At 32.3% G+C, this 21,116-nt stretch overlaps 1 protein-coding gene across 4 annotated transcripts; it reads left to right on the top strand.

The window, feature by feature from the left end:
- The first annotated feature begins 8,103 nt into the window (after positions 1 to 8,103).
- On the top strand, positions 8,104 to 19,316 carry LOC18444080 (Tetraspanin family protein). Of its 4 annotated transcripts, XR_016059163.1 has the most exons (8): positions 8,104 to 8,160; positions 8,740 to 9,109; positions 13,361 to 13,460; positions 14,390 to 14,470; positions 14,586 to 14,690; positions 17,913 to 17,994; positions 18,165 to 18,371; positions 18,611 to 19,316. XR_016059163.1 is itself a non-coding variant. In XM_006854258.4 (7 exons), the coding sequence occupies exons 2-7, from the start codon at positions 8,760 to 8,762 to the stop codon at positions 18,707 to 18,709; spliced, it is 942 nt and encodes a 313-aa protein (XP_006854320.1). In that variant the 5' UTR covers positions 8,104 to 8,160; positions 8,740 to 8,759; the 3' UTR covers positions 18,710 to 19,316. The 4 variants fall into 4 exon arrangements, 3 of the variants coding, with proteins under 3 accessions (XP_006854320.1, XP_011627035.1, XP_020529204.1); XM_006854258.4 differs by lacking the exon at positions 17,913 to 17,994; XM_011628733.3 differs by lacking the exon at positions 17,913 to 17,994 and having other exon boundaries at positions 8,104 to 8,363.
- The last annotated feature ends 1,800 nt before the right edge of the window (positions 19,317 to 21,116 follow it).

The following is a 21,116-nucleotide window of genomic DNA, read 5'->3' as shown; positions in this document are numbered from 1 at the left end:
CCCAATTACAATCTCTCTCTCAATCATTTTTCACTTATTCTCCTTTATTACATTAATCATGGCTTTCACCATCAATAGCTTAAAAAAACCCTGAATATAAGTGAGATTTTAGTCGGGTCCAGGTCTAGGGCAACTAGACCCGGATCTAGCCAGAATATATCTATACACAGAACACATACATATATATTTAAAATACACACACACACACACACACACACACACACACACACACACACACACACACACACACACACACACACACACACACACATATATATATATATATATATATATATATATATATATATATATATATATATATATATATATATATATATATATATATATATATATATATATATATATATATATAGATATAATATTTTTTCAAGTATATAATATTTGGATAGGATTTCTTATATATGTATGACGTTTGTGTCTATAAGGCGTACTTCTAAATAATGTTGAAAGATGAGTTTTCATAGAAAAAATCTTTGTGATGGCCTGAAAAATTATTTTCACCTCTAATTATAAAATTTAAAGCTTCAAAAATAGTGTAGATCGAGCAGATCTACAAAGCTTGCAAATATTGAATTGGTGGCCCAGATAATTTCCCAAACTTGAAATCCAATTTTTTCCACTTCTATACATCTTGAGGTCAAGATTATCAATTCAAGGGGTTTTCGACATCGATACAGCCTCTTCTATTGAATTTTTGAGGTGCACCATAATTTGATTCTTTAGGGCCTCAACCTTGTATCAACTTTTATATATACATATAGGGTACGGTTTGTATATAGCCTAGGCTCTAAACAATAAAATTAGAGCCTACCTTCAACTAACGTTGAGAAATATGGTTTCAATACTAGAAATCTTTGTGATAGCCTCAAAATATATTTACATATTTATTTTTAAAGTTTAAAACTTCAAAAATAGTGTAGATCGATGGATGTATGAAAACTAGAAAATCTTGAAAATTGACGATCCAAAAATGTGTTACAAAATACACTATTTCCAAAACTTGAAATCCATTTTTTTCTCATGTCTATGCATCTTGATGTCGAGATAATCAATTTGAAGATATTTAAGCATTAAAACATCCTCTTCTAGTGAAATTTTTGAGGTAGGCTTAAATTTGATTGTTTAGAACCTCGGCTCTATATAAACTTTTCCCATATATATATATATATATATATATATATATATATATATATATATGAATATTTTCTAAAATTGTTTTTTAGGCTCTAGACTAAGAACCAAGAGTTCAAGTTTTGGACTTGATAGGTTGGGTCTAGGTCCAAAACTTTAAACTTGAGTTGGGTCTGGGTCAAGTCCTGCTTCAGGTCAACCCGAACCCAACTTGACCCATCGCTGCATTGTTTTTCATTTTAGTTTTCTGGTGAATATAGAAAAAAGAGAGAAGCCAGCTTGCTTGGCCTTTCCTTTCAACAAATTTAAGGGGTTTGAATCCTTCGACCACCCTCACCCGAGTCGAAGCCTAACGAATCATTGTTTCATTTTTCTCATTAGCTAAGTTCCTCTTGCATTCCTTCAGTTTCTCTCTCCAAAGGATTTCCCTCACACTGTCCACTATCCCCCGTTTTGACATTTAGTTGCTCTGTCTGTGGTCCACAGAGTACGGCTACACCTTAAAAGTGGATGAAAAGATTGACATATACAGCATTGGAGTAGTTCTTTTGAAGCTTCTCACCAGTCGATTACCCCTCGACACCGAATTTGGCAAGGGCATCGACATAGTCGAGTGGGTTCAAGCCAAGCTAAGGAACAACAGAGGGGGTCGAAGAGGCCCCCGACCCCAACGTAGTACGGGTACACCTTAAAAGTGGATGAAAAGATTGACATATACAGCATTGGAGTAGTTCTTTTGGAGCTTCTCACCAGTCGATTACCCCTCGACACCGAATTTGGCAAGGGCATAGACATAGTCGAGTGGGTTCAAGCCAAGCTAAGGAACAACAGAGGGGGTCGAAGAGGCCCCCGACCCCAACGTTGGTGGTCTCTGCAAACACGTTCAAGAAGAGATGTTGTTGGTTCTTTGCATCGCCCTTCTTTGCACAGCAAAGTGGCGAAAGGGCCGATCCTCTATACGAGATGTGCTCACCATGTTAGGCGAGGCCAAGCCAAGGCATAAGGAGCGCCAACAAAGAGAAGCCCATCTGTATTCCAGCCCCTATTTCTAGTCTATGTAGATAATGGAGAAATATCTGTCTCTTTTGATCTTCAATTATGTAGAGGTCCTTTGTCTTTCTGAGTATCTTGATTGAGTCGATTTTCTGAACGTCGATCCTTCAAAATTTTAGACAAGGGGGAGGGTTTTTGTCCTGAATGGCCCAACACTTAGGAAACCCTTGCTTTCGGGAGATCTTATCATTTACTTTGTTGTATCATAGCAGTTGTATTCATTTAGTTTACATGTTGAAAACAAGAAATGGGTTGTAGGACTAATTGTGACTCGTGGAACGGCCCAAATTTGTGCCAAAAATTCAATAAAGATTGTCGGTCTTTTTCTCTGGTAAGTGCATCGATGTTTCCATTGAAAACATACTCCACTTGTAAGTGCTTTGACAATTCTCTTGAAATTATATTCAGCGTTGGTAGGGCTGCTGAAGGAGTGAGCTGGTGGGTTTTTGACCTAGCCATCAACTTAGCAGGTCCGGTCTGAATCCAATAGACTCATACCTGAATAGGTCAAGTCTAGAATGGATCTATCTGTAATTGGCTCTAAGATGGTTTAATACTAGGAGTTCATTTATTTTTGTTAAAAAGAGGTCAAAACTACTCTTAGCCATCGATTTTTAAATTAGATGACTTGGAGTGTGTTATCATGTTCAAGAAATTTCCAATTTAAACTTTGTCCGTAAATTTGAAATCTGACGTATAGGAGCGAGTGTGATCTTCTTATACTAAAAGTAAGTAGTCTTGTATAATTTTTTTTTATTTAAAGTTGTTAGACTAGGCATAGATCAGCATAAAATTTCGGATCCATCGTACTCCTACTTTTACTTTAAAAAAATTATTTCTTATACGCAATAACTGTGAGCATTAATATGGGTCATTTGCCAATTCTGTTCCATAGAAACGTAGGTCATACAATCATTTCTGTGGATATATATACTTTGCAAGGTGTAGTGTATATGATATTGAAGTAAATATTATGAGAAATAGTGGATGAGATTATATGGACCTGTGATTGTCTCTCTTTTCATGCTAGATGATCGAATGTTAGACATTTGTTTAGCAAAATGAGTAAATTATTTGCATGATATTTAAAAAAGCATAAAAATTTGATATAGCACAGTAAGTAACTTGAATAGGATTTGTGATTATAATTTATTCTATGATAACCACATTTAGTACTTATAAAATAAACTAATTATATTATAGAATTGTCATCATTATTATTATTATATACATCAAATTGAAATAATTTTAATTATATTTATAATAAAAATAATATAATTACATGATATATCAAGTTATTTAATAGGGATCCAATTACTTTTGTAATTATTGTAAGGAAAAGGTTTATATGTTTCCCCTACAGTATAGAAGTTATATCCTCCCCCTACCATCCAACCATTCAATTTTGATAAAGAGAGTCGCTCACCATTTGATCTTAGATCCGACGTCTCAAAGTATTTTATTTTTAGTTTTTTTATACAAATTGTATGAATATGAAATTTGGTATGTATCATCTTCTCATTGAGGTGTACCTATAAAAAATATTAAAAATAATTTTTTGATAAAATATAATGAGCAAAATACCCCTTGAATCTTTCAGGGATATTTTAGTCATTTTATTTTATTGAAAATATTGTTTTTTATATTTTCGCTAGTGCGAGTTTAATAGAGGAATGAACAACCAAAATTTGGTATCAAAATAATTTATAGAAAAAAATTAAAAATAAAATAGTTTAGAGACGTGACATTGTGATTGGGGCAATCTCAACCCTCCATTCAGAATAGATGGTTGGATAAGGAGAAGGACATAACCTCTATGCTGTAGGGCAAGCATAGAAAGCTTACGCTTATTGTAATATACAGTACAATAGTGCGTTTATATTGTTCACATTGTTAATAGTACCTTAATTATATTTATATATAGAAGTAATATAATTACATGATATTAAATAGGGATCCGATTACTTTTTGTAATTATTGTAATAGTCAGTATAAAAATACGTTTCTATTGTTCATATTGGTAATAGTACCCATTTGAACAATTTTTATTGGATTGTTATTGCAATAATTACATATACTGATTATTATTATAATGCAAATATATAATATCATTAATTGCATAAATAGAATATTTACACACTTTTTATAATTGTTATTTTGTTAATATTTCATTAAAATTTCAGGATACTTTATTATTAATATCATTATAGTAATTAATTTTAGCTATCATAAAATATCTATTACCAATATGAACAATTTTTATTGGATTGTTATTGCAATAACTACATATACTGATTATTATTATAATGCAAATATTAATATCATTAATTGTATAAATAGAATATTTACACAATTTTTATAATTGTTCTTATACTAATATTTCATTAAATTTTCATGCTACTAAATAATTATTATCATAGTACTGAATTTTAGTTATCATAAAATTAGTGAACTGTGGTACAACCATAGTTAGCAAGTCGCCGATTTAATAACGACTTTTTCAAAAAAAATTGGTGCTTTTTTAAAAAATAATTTAATCTGCGACTTTTTCAATAGATAGATAAAAATTCGTGATCTTTTCAGGAAGAAGTTTAAAACGTAACTTTTTTAAAATTTGAAAAAATCGTTTCAAAAAAAAATTTCTATTAATATACTCTGATTTTTTTTTTTGGGAAAGTTCAATATCTTTTTCTTGTTTTATGAAATTTCTATTTCTATTCTCCGAAAACTTTCTCTGGTTCTCTGCTGTGGATATGGTGCATATTTTTTTGGGTGGTTATGAGTAGACCATAGTTAGCAAGTATGGGGTAGACTATTTCTTTCTAGAAAGATGAAAATTGAATTCATGTACCCAATACTTATCTTGACGAACAGAATAGATAAGCATCTTATGATTTAGAAGTGGATCACCTTGAATATTTGAAATTTATATTTATGGGGAGGTCATTTTTATACTGAGTGATATATATAGAGTGATAGCATTACTCCTCACTACTGTTAATTTTGTTTATATTGAGTGATATATATATTTAAAAACATAGTATCAATAACTTTCTATTTATTGTATTATTTTATAAATTATACATCTACTCCCACAACTCTCTCTCTCTCCTCTCAACTAGGAAAGGACTCAACATGAAAATATATAATGGAAAAATTTACTAAGAAGGAAATTTCTTTCTAATAAATACCCATACTTTATCTTCATCAATTAAATATTATGGACTAAAAAAAAAAAAGAGACTGTATACCATAAGATCATTTACCATTGTTGCAAGAAGATCGTTACTAGCTATTAGATATTAAATTTAATGGCTTGCCATATGTTATAAAGTTTGAATTTTTTTGTTAAAAAAAAGTTTTGAGTCTATTCAACGTCGTACCTACAACCACGGGATTTAAAATATGAAAGAGAAGAGTGCGCATTTCAAAGCAATTTGCCCTATTAAATATTTTATTTTTAAAACTACTTTCTAATTGTTTTTACCAGTGTTTTAAAAATCGGCGAGTTGAACCGGACTCGTCCGGTTTGACTTGAGAACCGGCATAGCCCGTACCGATTCCAATACAAAATCGGGAACCACCCGGTTCTAGAGAAGAACCGCCGGTTCCAATCCGGTTCTGTCTGGATCTACCATGTTCCCTCCCTACAAAGGGTGGGACACTCACGTGCACACGTGCGACACATGTGAGGTTACCCCAATATTTCTACACAAACATTTTAATTTATATTATATAGGTATTTATATACCAAAGTGGAATACCTATCTTTCGATGTGGGATAATTCCCAAACATCATTAAATGAAAAGAGAATTTAAATATATTATACTAATCATCAAGTTATAACCATATATGGTGAGGTGGCGTGGTGGTTAAGACCTTTGCTTCTTCATGTGATGTCTCAAAGTCGAGTCCCCTCTTGGGCGTTATTTTTTTTTGTTGTATATATTGTATAAATATTTTTGTAAATAATATAAAAAGCATAAAAAAATGAAAAATAAAAAATTTAATTTTTTGTATAGGAGTTAATTTTTGTTGTATATAGTGGTATAATTATTTTTTTAAATAATATGAAAAGCATAAAAAAATTAAACATAAAAAGTTTATTCTATTTGAAATCTCCATCTTTCTACTAACAATCTCTTTCACTAAATTTATTATAGAATCCTAAAAAAATAAATTTTTGAAAAATTGAAGTGTTATTTCCAAAATTTGTACGCATTTTATTAATTTTTACATTGATAACCAAATCGTTTATTTTATTTATTAATTTTTACATTATAAATCATGTAATGTACTATTTTTCTTACAGTTGTCAATAATACATTTTAAATTAGATAATATTATAAAATATTTTTAATTTGTTATTATTTGTCTAATAAAATAATTATAAAATATAAACTAATAATTATAATTTTAGTATATAATATTATAATTAGTTAGGTTTTAATAAGTTTGGATTATAGTTAGTTAGGCTGTAATAATTTGGATTTTTTTAACGGATTAGGGTTTTTCGCCAAAACGAGATTTTAATGGCCACTATTTCATTGATTAGTCTACTCTTTATAATAGTCCATGTATAATTATATATTTTATCTATGATAATTCTATGATTTTTCTTTATGTGATGCAGATTTAATAGTTAACATAAATTTATACAGGGAAAAGGCATCTCAATATTCACAAATTGATGAAAAAAATAAAAGTTAATAATGTAGTACCTTCATCTCTTATTGGATTCATAAAAAAAAATATTTATAATGAATTTTAATAATTTTTTCGGATTTTTTTGAAGCTTTAATCCGACCGATTCAGCCGATTCTCGATCCGAATCGTCGATTCGCCGATCCGGATCGGTTTTGTTGAGATGCCCGATCCAAGTCACCGACCCGCGTTTTAAACCATTGGTTTTTACCATCTTCATGGCTTGCGACATGAGTATAAATCAAAAGATTTTCTATTCCTACTATATTATACCATCCATCTACTCCCTCACACAAAACTTAGACCTGGTATGTCTTTTAGATCTTAAATTTAGAGATGTGATCTCTAAAATCCGGCAACCAACCTCAAAGAAAAAAGCATTCCAAAATTACATAAGAACAATCCATTTTTTGGAGGGATCTATATGTTTCTAAACTAAAAATTCAAAATTTTTCTTTGAAACTTCTCTTCTAGTTATAATTAGATGAATCCCATAATTTAAAAAAAAAAAAAAAACTCTCTAATGCGTGGTTTGCCCGAAGGAGTAAATACTATGCTCCCAAAGTGGTTTGCCCGAAGGAGTAAATGTATACTATGCTCCTAAAAGAGCATGCGCCCTAATTATAAAAGTGTGGAGGGGAAACAAATAGTTCTCAAATAGAGAGGTATTTTTTCCACAAAAAAAAAAAAAGCCAAAAGTATGCCATACCCTTTAGCCAAAGCACCTAATATTAGATAAACAACCAAAATTGTAGCTATAAGTCCGACAAAAAGATAGGAAAGCCTACTTCAAAAAAATTTATTGGAAGAGGTTGTTTTGATGCTCAAATATCTTCAAATCTCGATATCAAGATGCATGAACATGAACAAAAAAATAAATTGTAAGTCTCGAAAATAGTATATTTTATAATACATTTTTTTGCCATCAATTTTCACGATTTCATATATATATACCAAGCTACACTATTGTTGAAACTTTAAATTTTATAAATAAATATAAAAATATATTTTAAATGGTCTCAAATATTTTCAATATTAAAACCACATTTCTCCATATTATTTGAAGGTAGGCTCTAATTATTGTTTAGAGCCTAGGCCTACAGAAACTGCACCCGAAAAGACAGCGGCATCATTTAAAAAACAATAACGAAATTCCAGCTCCAAAATAGCCTGTAACCCTTCTTTTCTTCGCTGCAGTTTCTTTTCTTGTGTTTCTCCTAACAGGAGAGACTCACATGAATTAATAGCAGGTACGTCTCTCTCTCTCTCTCTCTCTCTCTCTCTCTCTCTCTCTAACCAGAAGAGACCTCTCTCCCTCTTCTCTCTTTCTGTCTCTAACCAGAAGAGACCTCTCTCCCTCTTCTCTCTTTCTCTCTCTAACCAGAAGAGACCTTTCTCCCTCTTCTCTCTTTCTCTCTTTCTCTCTCTAACCAGAAGAGACCAATGAATTAAGGTGCTCCCCTCTCTCTCTTGAACTAAAGGGACTTCTCTATCTCACCCTTGAAGGAGAAATTGAATTAATTCTTGGGCATTGAATTGCATAGTACTTGAACCCTCTCATTGTGAGAACCCCACTCACCTCTCTCTCTCTCTCAAAGCAAACTCAATTTTTAAGCTATTTTTTTGTTAGACCTCACTCTCTGAGGTCATAGTTTCAATTAATTATCTTTCATAGAATCACAGGATACTCAATCTTTCTTACCCCGTTGACCATTGTCTCTCTCTAATCATTCTTTATTTATTTATTTACCGTTTTATGATCGTAATAGAGTGAGGAATGTTTGGTTTTTTATTGTAAGAGAAACCCATTACTGCAATTTTGATTACAGCTCTCTGATCCTGCAAAGAAATGGCGGCCAATTGTTGTCGAGGTTGCATCGCTTTCCTATTAAAATTCCTCAATTTCTTTCAAACTTTTGTTGGGGTGTCCATAATTCTATACTCTGTTTGGATGATAAATCAATGGAACGACCGTGCCCATGTTCCTGCTCCTTTTGCTCCGATTCCCGAGAATTTGAATCCCTCTGTTTTGAGTTTGTATGATTCGAGAATTCGTGATTCAAATGGTGGGTTTCATAATCATGAGTTATTAGACATTCAGAGAATTGAGCTTTCTGGTCATGGTTTATCTCGGAAGCTTGGAGGAATTTCATTTAATCAATATGCTGGGATTAATTTTGAGACGCTTCCTGCTCCATGGTATTTTTCTTCGTTATAAGTTGTTCTGTTTCTTTAATAGAGAGTGGCTATTCATTTCTTGTTGCTCTGTGTAAGGAAACTTATGTTGAAAGAGTGCTAATTAGTGGTGCTTCTGTGTTTGAAATTTTTAATGCAGATTTTGCAAATTGCATGTGCTGATTGTGATATCGATTTTTGTAGTTTGTTACTTTTGCATGTTGTTACTGCTTGTATTACTGTTATTTCCTTTCTATGAAAAAGTGTTAAATTCTAGTCGAGATGAGGATGTCGAGATGGATGAGTGGCAAGACAATAATGGATAGAATTCGAAATGTATACATTCAGGAGATTTAGTTGTGGCACCAATAGGAGATAAGATGAGAGAAAGTAGACTTAGGTGGGCTGGCCATGTGCAACACAGACCCAATATGTATGCTTAGAATCGAGCATTTGACATTTCTTTTTTTTTTTATTATTACATTGTTAGGTAAGTGGCTTTGTAAGTGGCTTTCTCTGTTACTCATGCCTAAAATATGTATCATGCGAGTCATTATTATATATGTTAAAAAAGATATGCATGCTTGAAAGTTGAAATAAATGTAAAAATGACTGAATTTAAACAAAAATTACAGGCGGTATTTGTAGGTAGTAGTAGTGAGAGTGATAAGTTCATACATTCCTCATAGTTGGATGGGGGGATATTTGTATGCAGAAATGTTGGTGAAGCTGGGAACGAGGCACCTTGGAACAATGAACAGAGCCCTTAGGGACAAATGGACCTGGCCATTTGGGAAGCTTTTGCTTCATCGTAGGCTAGTGTAATGGAAGGAGAATATGGTGGTGAGAGAAATGGAATAGATTAGTCATCAAAGGAGGTTTAACAGGATCTTGGGGAGTACAGTGGGATCTATACTATGAATTTAGATATTGTATTTTTGAGAATGGTAGTAGCCTATTTCTTAGAATTGGAGATGGAAGTAGAGTTCTATTTTGGTTGGAGTCTGATGTGAGATTGATGTAGCTTAGCTTTCGCTGACACGTGTGCTGTTCATGGATTTCTGGGGGAACCTCATTTCATAAGAAACAACATGCACTAGGAGATAGAAGATTTTTTTTTTTTTCTTTCATTTTTTGGTTGCTTCTGAATGGTGATAGACGAGGTTGGTGCTCCTGTTTGAGTCCCGTGAAAGTAGTTTGTCAGTATCTCAAGGGTTGTCGAGGGAAATACCTTATGAAAAGTTTAGATTCCTAAAAGGTTATTAGATTTGGGATTTGAGATTGAAATTTAGACCATTTAAGACTTAAATCCCAAATCTAATAATTTCAATGATTTCCTTTCCAAGGGGCTTTATATGGAGTCAGGTCAAAGTTTTGTTGGATTGCAAAGAGTTGAAAAGGGGCTGGGCTTACTCTTATCTTGGAGATACATCACATTAAACGAAAGAAATGCTTGATTTACCTTTTCATTCGAGGCCAAGAGCTTATGGCTGAGATGGGAAGGTCTGGGAAGTTTTATCAAAAAGCACCCAAGATATAAACTGTTTAACATCTCATTCATTTATTTTTGTATTTAATTTTCAAGATGAATTATTATGTGTTCGAACAGTTGATATTTTAAGTGTGTTTTGATAAAGGAAAAAGTTTATATAAGGATGCAACCTTATAATGTAGAACTACGGATGCACCTCAAAAATCCATCGGAAAAGGTAGTTTTAATGTTGAAAAACCCTTTGATTGATCATCTCGACATCAAAATGTATGACAATGGAAAATAAAAAGATTTTAAGTCTCAAAAATAGTGCATTTTACAACATATTATCTGCACCGTCCATTTTCAAGATTTTCATATGTTTATATATCTACTTGATTTTAACCATTTTTAAAATTTAAAATTTCATAATTAGATATAAAAATAGATTTTGAGATAATCCTAAAAACATTTTACATCAAAATTATATACCATGATAAAATTTGAAGGTGCACCTTACCTCTACAATTACGGATGCATGTGTATGCCAACTTCACCCTTTGATAAATGTGTCAAATGTTAAATAGCTTCTATTTAGGTGTGATTTGGTAAATTTCCCCCTGTTTAATGCATTAAAGTGCAAAAGCTGTAATGGTTCCATTCTGGTCAACAGGGAGGTGTTGGTAAGCGTTTGCTTACACCTTTCACAAGTATATGGTTCTGTATTTAGATCTTATTATGACTCTTGAATTTGGGATTGATTATGAGTGATGCCAAATTGAATTAGTGTTTTGTGTTCCCTAGATTATGTTCTAAGTTTACCAACTATAGTGACAACTTCTTGTAGTGCATAATTTTGTGATTATATCCTTGGTGTTGGATTGCTCGATGTGGTGGTTGGTTGTGGATTCCTCTTGTTTTAAAGGACCAGGGTGCTATGAGAAGAACTGCAAATGTTGAAGCACCAGATGCTAAGTGAACATTTCCACGTAGAAGTCATGTGAATAATCGTCAAAAATTTCCATCTTAAAATTGGATGAAGCTTTTATTATGAAAGCCAATGGACAACCAACCTGCATGAAACGGCCAGTTCTGATTCTAGAAGTATCCCCAAAATGGGGAATGTTCTTGAATGGTACTCTTAATACGAGAGTGGTACTCACAGATTTCTCTTAAGTTCTTGAAAGCCAGAACTGCTTCTTGTAGACACCAAATTGAGTTGCTAACAAGGATCTTAAGACTTCTTTAGTTGAGGATGATTTAGATCTAATTTGAGATTTGTTATGCACTCTTGCAAACAATGTTTCAAAAAGTACTAGGCGGCACCTAGGCGGTCGGGGGGGGGGGGGGGGGGGGGGGGGTCCAGGCCGCCCAGTGCCTAGGTGGGCGCCCAGAACTTGGGCGGCCCAGTAGAATTTTTTTTCTTTTTGGGGTTTTCTCTATCTAAAATAGCCTCTAATGGGTTTTAGGTTTCAAATGAACCTAAAACCCACAATTTTGCCCCTTTAATATTGAAAAAATGACTCAAAAATACCCTCAAGGAGCTGCATTTCCACCCTGGGCAGGGCGCAAGCCCTAGGCAGGTTCCCGAGCGCCTAGGCGGGCGCCCAAGGATATCCGCCTAATTTGGCCGCCTAGGTCTGGGTGATGCGCCCAGGCCTTCTGGACCGCCTAGGCGGCCGCCCAAGCGTTGGGCGGTCTGCTTTTTAAAACACTGCTTGCAAAATAGGGTGTAGCTAAATGCTTCAACTCTCTATCCAACTAAAGACAATAATTTTATGATATGTAACTACTGCCTGGATAAGTTTCTCTAGGGTTATGAATAATTGAGTTTGATGGTTTCCCTTAGTTTAGTGTAAATTTCCTTTTCGCAAATTTCGATAAAAAAGAAAAGGTTACTATGAATTCTAATGGCATTTAACTAAGTCATCATCATCATCCAAGCCTTATCCCAAGGATTTGGGGTCGGCTAATGGCATATTACTAAGTACATGTATTAATTGACTCAATTGAGGATGGAGTACCCACTCATCATGCTTTGATCTGTTATTACCCATTGCAAGCAGAATGGTATCAGAAGTATTTTAAGATGGTTACTAATGGGTATAGAAATTTCGTTTACAGTACGCCTTCTACTTACCATCCTTTGTAGGTAACATCCTTATCTAATTCAAGTTTGGAGAACTATCTATCCCTGTTAAGACGTTCTCCAGGTTACTCAATAATGGCTGATATGGGGGCCTTGTCCTTGATAATGATGTTCTTCAAGGCTCTAAAGTCCTCATCCATTACTATGACATCTTCCCATTAACTGATAAAACATAGTTGATTTTAGGATTATATTATGGTACACAAATCCTCCTTATTCGTTTCACGTACACTTGGGTTTATGGTTTTGGAGGTAGATTACCTTAAGCCTTTGGAACAACTTTCCCATCCTATTGCTCTCAAACTCGTTAGCTGAGATTCCGAAGCCAATTTTCTATAAATAACCCCCCCTCAACATCCTTAATAATTGACTGTTACTCTTCCAGTTTAGTAATGTGATCTTCCTCGACAAATGATGCCTCAAGAATTTGCATTCCATTTTCTCTTAATGTTTTCAAAGGAAAAAAGGAAACTGTTAATTGAAACCTTTTTCATTACTATGCTTAAAAAATATCCTCAATTTAATTTGAGAGGTTGTTAAGGCTGAATTGTTGTTTGCATGGAGATGATGCACTTTTTTTTTTTGGGTTTCACACTGTCTACTGTTGAGCTACTGAATGCCTGACTATTTATTTTTCCTTTTCTTTACCTGGCAGGTTCATCTATTCCTTCATGGGAATAGGCATCTTGCTATGCTTGATTACTTGCATAGGCCACATTGCTGCAGAGGCACTTAATGGATGTTGTCTTTGTTCTGTATCCCATTTAGACCAATTTCTTTTTTTCTATGTTGTTGATGAGTTTGTAATCTTTATCACAGTCATCATCGGATGTATGGAGCGGAGATAAGTTGATGCAAAAAGTCGTAGATAGGATTGAAGGCTTATATTTTTTATTGGAGCATCATGAAAAGCTAGTCTGTTTTTCATGAAGAAAACCAAGAAAGTGAACAGGAACATGCTCTACATAGCTGATTTGTGCTGGTTTTCTGGAACGAATTTTAGATTTTTTAACTTAAGCTTCTTATCTCAAGTTTTTTGGCTTTTTATTTGCTTTGCTTCGCAAGTTCACTGAGATCGTCTTTTGATGTAGCATGCAAATGTTCTTTGTTTTTTACTAGAAAGTTAGTGGGAATTTTATATTGAGATTATTTTGGAAGTTTTAAGGATTTTCCTCTCATATTTGGTATAGGCCATAATGTTATGTATTTTCTTTTCCATTAAAGAAAAAGGAAAATGGATAGAAAAACAATGGTTGTTACCTTTTGTATCTGTTTTCTGGGACGAGTATGATATTTTAAAAACCCTTTTTTCGTTTATAAACAACAGAACTTATGTTTTGGTCTAGTGTTTGCATGAGATGTCCCTTTTGATTTGGAAGGAAGGATGTTCCCTTTTATGTGGATGGAAGTATTTGTGTTTTTGTCTAGAGTGTTCATGCATCGTGCATTTGTTGTTGAGCCTCTAAGATCAAGTTACAAAATCTCTGAAATTCTGAATTTTGAGACTTGTTTTTCATCCTTCTTATTTAGCTTCCATCTTTGATTGTTTCGATGTTCAAATGATTTCTAGCTACACCATTATCCCTCCCACTATACATGCTGTTTATGTGCATAGCTATTGGCATTTCATTTTTGTTTTAGATGCTTTACTTGCATTTCTTTCCTTGACTCGGATTACTTGCAGTATACCACGCTGACAACCATATTGATATTAGTCGAAGCTGCACTTGTGGGGGATATTCTATTCAATGACCACTGGGATAAGGTGTGTTTTCATCTCTACATATTAAATGAGATCTTCTGTATGATATTCTTGGAAGTGTTTTTTTGTCTCTCATGTGAATTATCAGTGAGTCTCTTGCCCTTTTCTTATTTGACAGGATCTTCCCTACGACCCCACTGGAGAGTTCGATACCCTAAAATCATTTGTTGAAGATAATATTGAAATTTGTCAGTGGGTTGGTCTCACATTAATATGTATTCAGGTGAATTACTTGCTGTCAATTCTAGTAAGCCTGATGTACTCTGGATTCCTTCATATGCTATGTCCGTGGTTATGATTATCATAAATGTTTGTGTAACTTTTGCTGATGGATACTATGTTTTGTCCGACTGCAAGCTGCTAGAGGCTTAGTGATGTGAATTCACCTATTCTTCATGTTTTTCACAATTTTACGGCTTGAAATTTCTCTAGCACAATAATAAAAAATATACTCTACTTTGTTGAGAACACTTTCATTAATAACTTACATTATGGGAGATATGATACTGTACTGCTATATTATTTGGGGAAGGACTTTCGAAGGCAATCCTGTAGCACTTTCTCTTCAGAATGCATTTGAATATTAATCTTCAGTTTGGTGGCCTCCAATAGGTGCCAAATATTCATTTTAAGTAAATTATTTAACTTCCTTTGAACAGTTATTATTGCCATATTGGCCTTTAACTTGTGTGTTAAGAATTTCTTTCATGTCGTTATATCGTTAATATTTCATAGAGGAGCCTTTTGATGCACAATGAGAATAGCACAAGCAGTTGTATGCCTAAATGGGTTATGTATGCTGCCCTTTTCATTCAGTTTATTTCGTGCTAACTTTGATCTTCAGATCTTCACATCTGGCCCTTTGGGTGCGTATGTGGAATAATATATGTTTATTCTATTGATCAAGGCTTGAGAGGCATGTACTTGTATAATGGTGCTTAATTTATCCAATGATTGCCTACTGTCCTTAACTTCGTAAACTATGTTACAAAGACATGGATATGCATGTGGGTATCTGGCATGGATACAAATATCAGAAATGCCAGCTCCAAACTTGGCATTTTAGATATGACATGTTGTACGTCATTTACTATAGGGAGCTGGTGGTATTTTAAGTTAGATTAAGCACTTTGATGGTGACACTTCAATAAAAACCAGTTAGGCAGAAGTATCTAAGAGTCTAAAATGTCAGACATGCATGTTTATGTGGTGTCGATGCGTGTTAGAAACCAAGGACACATCACACATGTTTCCAATTACTAGTCGGCAACGCATGAGATACATAGGCTATGTACAACTAGAATGCATATCAGTGGTCACGGTGGGAATGGCGGTTTGTGTGGGCCAACCAAGGATCAGGTGGCACATCGATGTGTGGGATTGTGGAACCAGGCAGTGTGAGTAGGAGATGTTAAATATTGGCAGTCAGCACTTGAAGGGCATGTTCTCAGAAAATATACGTTGGTGAAGCAGAGAGGAGCGAGTGAGAAGACATGAGGTCTTCCGTATGTAAGAGGACAATAATCAAGTAAGTAAAATAGCAGTTGGGCTGAGATTTCAAGGGAATTAGGGAGTTTAAATTTAAATTTATTCTATCCCATAGCTAGGTAATGGTGGTTTTTCCTTCTTCCAGTGGTCAGAGTGTGGAGTACTATGGAGATTTGCAATAGCAAGGTTCTTAAATGTAAATCCCTAAATGTTAGCCATGTGGGGCAATAAGTTTCCTTTTAGACATAATTTCTATTCCTCTTCTTTAAGGTTGAAAATGTCAAATTGGCATCTCAGGTACTATATGGAATCTGTATTCTAGATGGAGGTTTTGTTCTGTTCATATTTGCTGATAGAGATAATAAATGTGGATGACACTTATGAATTAGCCAAAATAAATAAAGAAATGAATCTTTCTTCTTGATGGAGATTTTGTGCTGTTCATACTTGCTGTTAGAGCTAATAAAAGTGGATGATGCTAATGAATTAGCCAAAAAGAGAAAAAGGGATGCAATTGCTATGGTTCAAGAGCAGGTTGGATCTACTCTATGATGTAGGGAGAAAAAAAAACTAGAAATTCACTAAAAATTAAAAATAAAAATAAAGATTTGAGAGATTGTACCCTCTCTTTTGGTCTATAAGCGAGTCCACTCCAAGATCTTTTTACAACATCAAACTCTTTACTCAATCACCAATTTCTGTTTTACAATGAGGGGCTTCCTTCCCTTTAAATACACTTAGTAGAAAATAAATAAATAACTAAAGAAAAAACCATAAGAAAAATAAACTCTCTCTTCTACGTTTTTTTCTCTACCCCTATATTCTCTCTCTTCATCTCACGTTATCCTTTCTAAGAATAAAAGTTAACTACTACTTACTTATCTAAACTTAGGTTATTTCCTAAATCAAAAAATCGTATTTTTTCTATAGGTTAGTTTCTAAACCAAAAGGTCTTATCTTATCTATATGTTATCTTTTTAAAAAAACTAACCCAATTGATCAAAACAAATCACATACCACCCTAATGTCTAAAACAACTCACGCACAAAATCCTTCCTCTTCCCTCTTAACAACTCACGCACTAAAATCCTCCCTCCTAACTTATCCTAGCGCATTTCCTATTCTTAAGAAAAAAAAATAAAATAAAATAAAAATAATAACACTAAAATCCTTCCTTTAAAGTGCCTAGTTCTGGGATGGAATGATGATTTCTGGCCTTTAAGTCCTATTCCTTCTGTAAAGTCAAGATCAGGGAGGGCCGCAGTCCTCCCCACTTTATGATAGAATTGAACTACATATGGATATGTTAGACTAGGAATGTGTTTAGTGTGATAGTAATGCCTTAAGATGGTCCGCGGATTAACTTTAACCCCTGCAGCAGCAGCCACATACCTACCCAGCACTTCCTCGGCATGCATGTAGTGGTGAGTTTTGCTAGGTTGTAACCTATTCTTAGAAAATCTGCCTATCTTCAAGCACAATTTGAACTGACCACTTGGAGTTTGGCTGCCTTGTTATCCTTTCTTAACTTGTGTTACTTTTCCGTGTGAAATTGTCCTAATATGCTCAGTGTACCACACTAAAACTTTCCATTGTAGGTGGTAGTTACCACTGAATTCCCTACCTCTCACTTTTGAAGGAATAATGGGTAAACGAATGCTTTAATCTAGCAATCTTTTCCTGTCAGCATGTTCTCATATGTTCTTCTGAATTGTGGATGCCTAATAGATGACGTGACTTTGTATATTGCAAATCCATGGTGATTTTGTAAGCGTTTAGTTTGTCTGATTTTGCATTTTTTATAACATATTAATTGAGTAAAAACTGAAGAACCACCAAATTTGTAAACGTACATAGATTAAAATTTGCTCACTGAAAACGGAGTATCTCCCATTGAATGGTACACATTTCTATTATTTTCTGATGTTCAATTCTAAACTTACCTGGGGCTTTGCAGGCTCATTTATTTGAAAGTAAACTGAAGTTTTGTTGATTAGTCAGAGGATTAAACTACTTTAATCACTCATGATTTACGGAAGGTACTTGGATCACGCATTCATATATATGACTGTTATACATTAAAAAATATTGACAGTGCAATAGGCGTTACATGGATATTGGCCTTAATCATGAAAATTTTGTAATATAGAGGGAAATCTAAATTGTCTGTGTACTAAATTGAGCTTATTGAACTGGTAAAATTTTGTAGGCACTATCGTTGCTTTTGGCCTTAATTCTAAGGGCCATGGTCTCAACTAGGTGGGTGGACTACGACAGTGATGATGACTATGGTGTTGGAAGGATCAACTATCAACAGCCATTTTTGAACCACCAAGGAGGGCAAAACTCTACTTTGATATCTGGGGACATTAAGAACATCCGCACTGATGCATGGAGCGCACGGATGAGAGAGAAGGTAATGTGTGATCAACCATCCCATTGCTCTGCGCCCCCCCCCCCCCCCCCCAACACACACATATTTGATAATCAAATAAGTCCCAATGAAAGTTCTTGGGAAGAAGACGTTGTTGGCCAAAATTCTCTTTCGAAAATCTCATGCTAGAGTTTAATAATATGCATGCCTGTGTTTGCACTCTTTTACAAATGGTTCGTGATTCTACATGATTATTAATCAAACGATTACTCTTGCTGCAGTATGGCTTGAACCCCAATGAATTTGCATACAATTCAATTGAGGCTTCAACGGGCATGAGAAATGGCGAAGAAAACCAAGGTCGGTGTATTATTATGTGACTGGAAGACAATTAGGCCTTTCTGATACGCAGGAACTGATTGTGCTCAATTCTTTCATTCTTGAACCTTTTCGAGTTCCTATCCTGCCAAATAGTGCTTTGTGTATATGCCTCGCTTTCAGATGAGAATGTTTAGTGGTTGTGCATTTTGTCCTGGTGATGTTAATGTCTTCTTTGAGTTGGAATTCCTGCTTTTTCCATTCTTTTCTTGCTGGGAAGTTACACAGGTAACACATACACCTTCTGTTCTCACAACAGACGGTGGAGAAGAAATTGTAGTGCACACAGGACAGATCAATTAGTTGAGTTACTGTTCATCTCCTCCTCCTTTAAGGCACAGTGGATGCCATGTCTGGGTGTCTTACATATGTGCATGCTGTATTGTTCCTTCTTTCTCACTGGCTTAGGAAGAAAAAAAAAGAAGGGAAAGTTATCCAAATAACTAGTTAACATTCTATTCATGTTTTGTAATTTAATTTTAATATACCCATCAGAAGACACATGATCATGAGTTAGAATAGCTGCAGATGGGTAAAATATTAAATAGTTCAGCTCTTATATGTATTTTGGTAAATTCTCAAAAAGGAAAGCCTTTGGGTCTTTGTCACTAATTATTTAGGTCCATTTATCTTCCTTAAGAGACATACTCTCTTTCTTCTTTCTCCCTTATTATATGTCCATTATTTGCGTAAAAAGAGTCTCTCCACCATGGGAACTTTGGCATCACTCTAATTCCCTTTATGCACTATTCTGGTGGTAACACATGATCTGTTTCTACTAATCAGTGAAAGTGAGAGCGAAAGTCTTGTGGAAGACCAGCTTAGGGATTTTTATTTTTTATTTTTTTAATGTACGGAATATTTAAACTGTTTAGGCTAGCTGGACTTTATTATTATTATTATTATTATTATTATTATTATTATTATTATTATTATTATTATTATTATTATTATTAGTATTATTATTATTATTATTATTATTATTATTATTATTATTATTATTATTATTATTATTATTATTATTATTATTATTATTATTATTATTATTATTATTATTATTATTATTATTATTATTATTATTATTATTATTATTATTATTATTATTATTATTATTATTATTATTATTATTATTATTATTATTATTATTATTATTATTATTATTATTATTATTATTATTATTATTATTATTATTATTATTATTATTATTATTATTATTATTATTATTATTATTATTATTATTATTATTATTATTATTATTATTATTATTATTATTATTATTATTATTATTATTATTATTATTATTATTATTATTATTATTATTATTATTATTATTATTATTATTATTATTATTATTATTATTATTATTATTATTATTATTATTATTATTATTATTATTATTATTATTATTATTATTATTATTATTATTATTATTATTATTATTATTATTATTATTATTATTATTATTATTATTATTATTATTATTATTATTATTATTATTATTATTATTATTATTATTATTATTATTATTATTATTATTATTATTATTATTATTATTATTATTATTATTATTATTATTATTATTATTATTATTATTATTATTATTATTATTATTATTATTATTATTATTATTATTATTATTATTATTATTATTATTATTATTATTATTATTATTATTATTATTATTATTATTATTATTATTATTATTATTATTATTATTATTATTATTATTATTATTATTATTATTATTATTATTATTATTATTATTATTATTATTATTATTATTATTATTATTATTATTATTATTATTATTATTATTATTATTATTATTATTATTATTATTATTATTATTATTATTATTATTATTATTATTATTATTATTATTATTATTATTATTATTATTATTATTATTATTATTATTATTATTATTATTATTATTATTATTATTATTATTATTATTATTATTATTATTATTATTATTATTATTATTGAGCCGAGGCTCTAACAATCAAAGTAAAGCACACGTTAAAATAGTGTAGAGAAATATGGCTTCAATACTAGAAATCTTTGTGATAGCCTTAAAATACATTTTTATCTCTAATTATAAAATTTCAGGCTTAAAAAATAGTGTAGATCGAGCGGATCTATGAACACTTGAAAATCTTGAAAATTGACGATCAAAAAAATGCCTTACAAGATGCGCTGTATCCAAAACTTGAAATCAGTTTTTTTTTCTCATGTCCATGAATGTCAAGATGATCAATTTGAGGATGTTTGAGCATCAAAACAACCTCTTCTAGTGAAATTGAGGCGTGCACTAATTTGATTGTTTGGAGCCTCGGCTTTATATAAATTTTTTTCATTGTTATTATGGGTAATATTTAGGGATTGTGTACAATGAGATTTTTTACA

The sequence above is a fragment of the Amborella trichopoda genome, chromosome 7 (assembly GCF_054954075.1).
Source record: "Amborella trichopoda isolate Santa Cruz 75 chromosome 7, AtrichopodaSantaCruz75HAP2 v2.0, whole genome shotgun sequence".
In the NCBI taxonomy this organism is placed as follows: domain Eukaryota; kingdom Viridiplantae; phylum Streptophyta; class Magnoliopsida; order Amborellales; family Amborellaceae; genus Amborella; species Amborella trichopoda.
Note: the sequence above shows the minus strand (reverse complement) of the source record. Positions and strands in the feature narration are given on the sequence as shown.

Bases quoted from the DNA above. Each gene is read 5' to 3' on its own strand.
- LOC18444080 (XM_006854258.4), top strand. From the start codon at position 8,760: ATGGCGGCCAATTGTTGTCGAGGTTGCATCGCTTTCCTATTAAAATTC. The intron at 13,461-14,389 runs GTATCCCATTTA...GATTACTTGCAG, and splicing joins ATGGATGTTGTCTTTGTTCT to TATACCACGCTGACAACCAT. The intron at 18,372-18,610 runs GTAATGTGTGAT...CTCTTGCTGCAG, and splicing joins GCGCACGGATGAGAGAGAAG to TATGGCTTGAACCCCAATGA.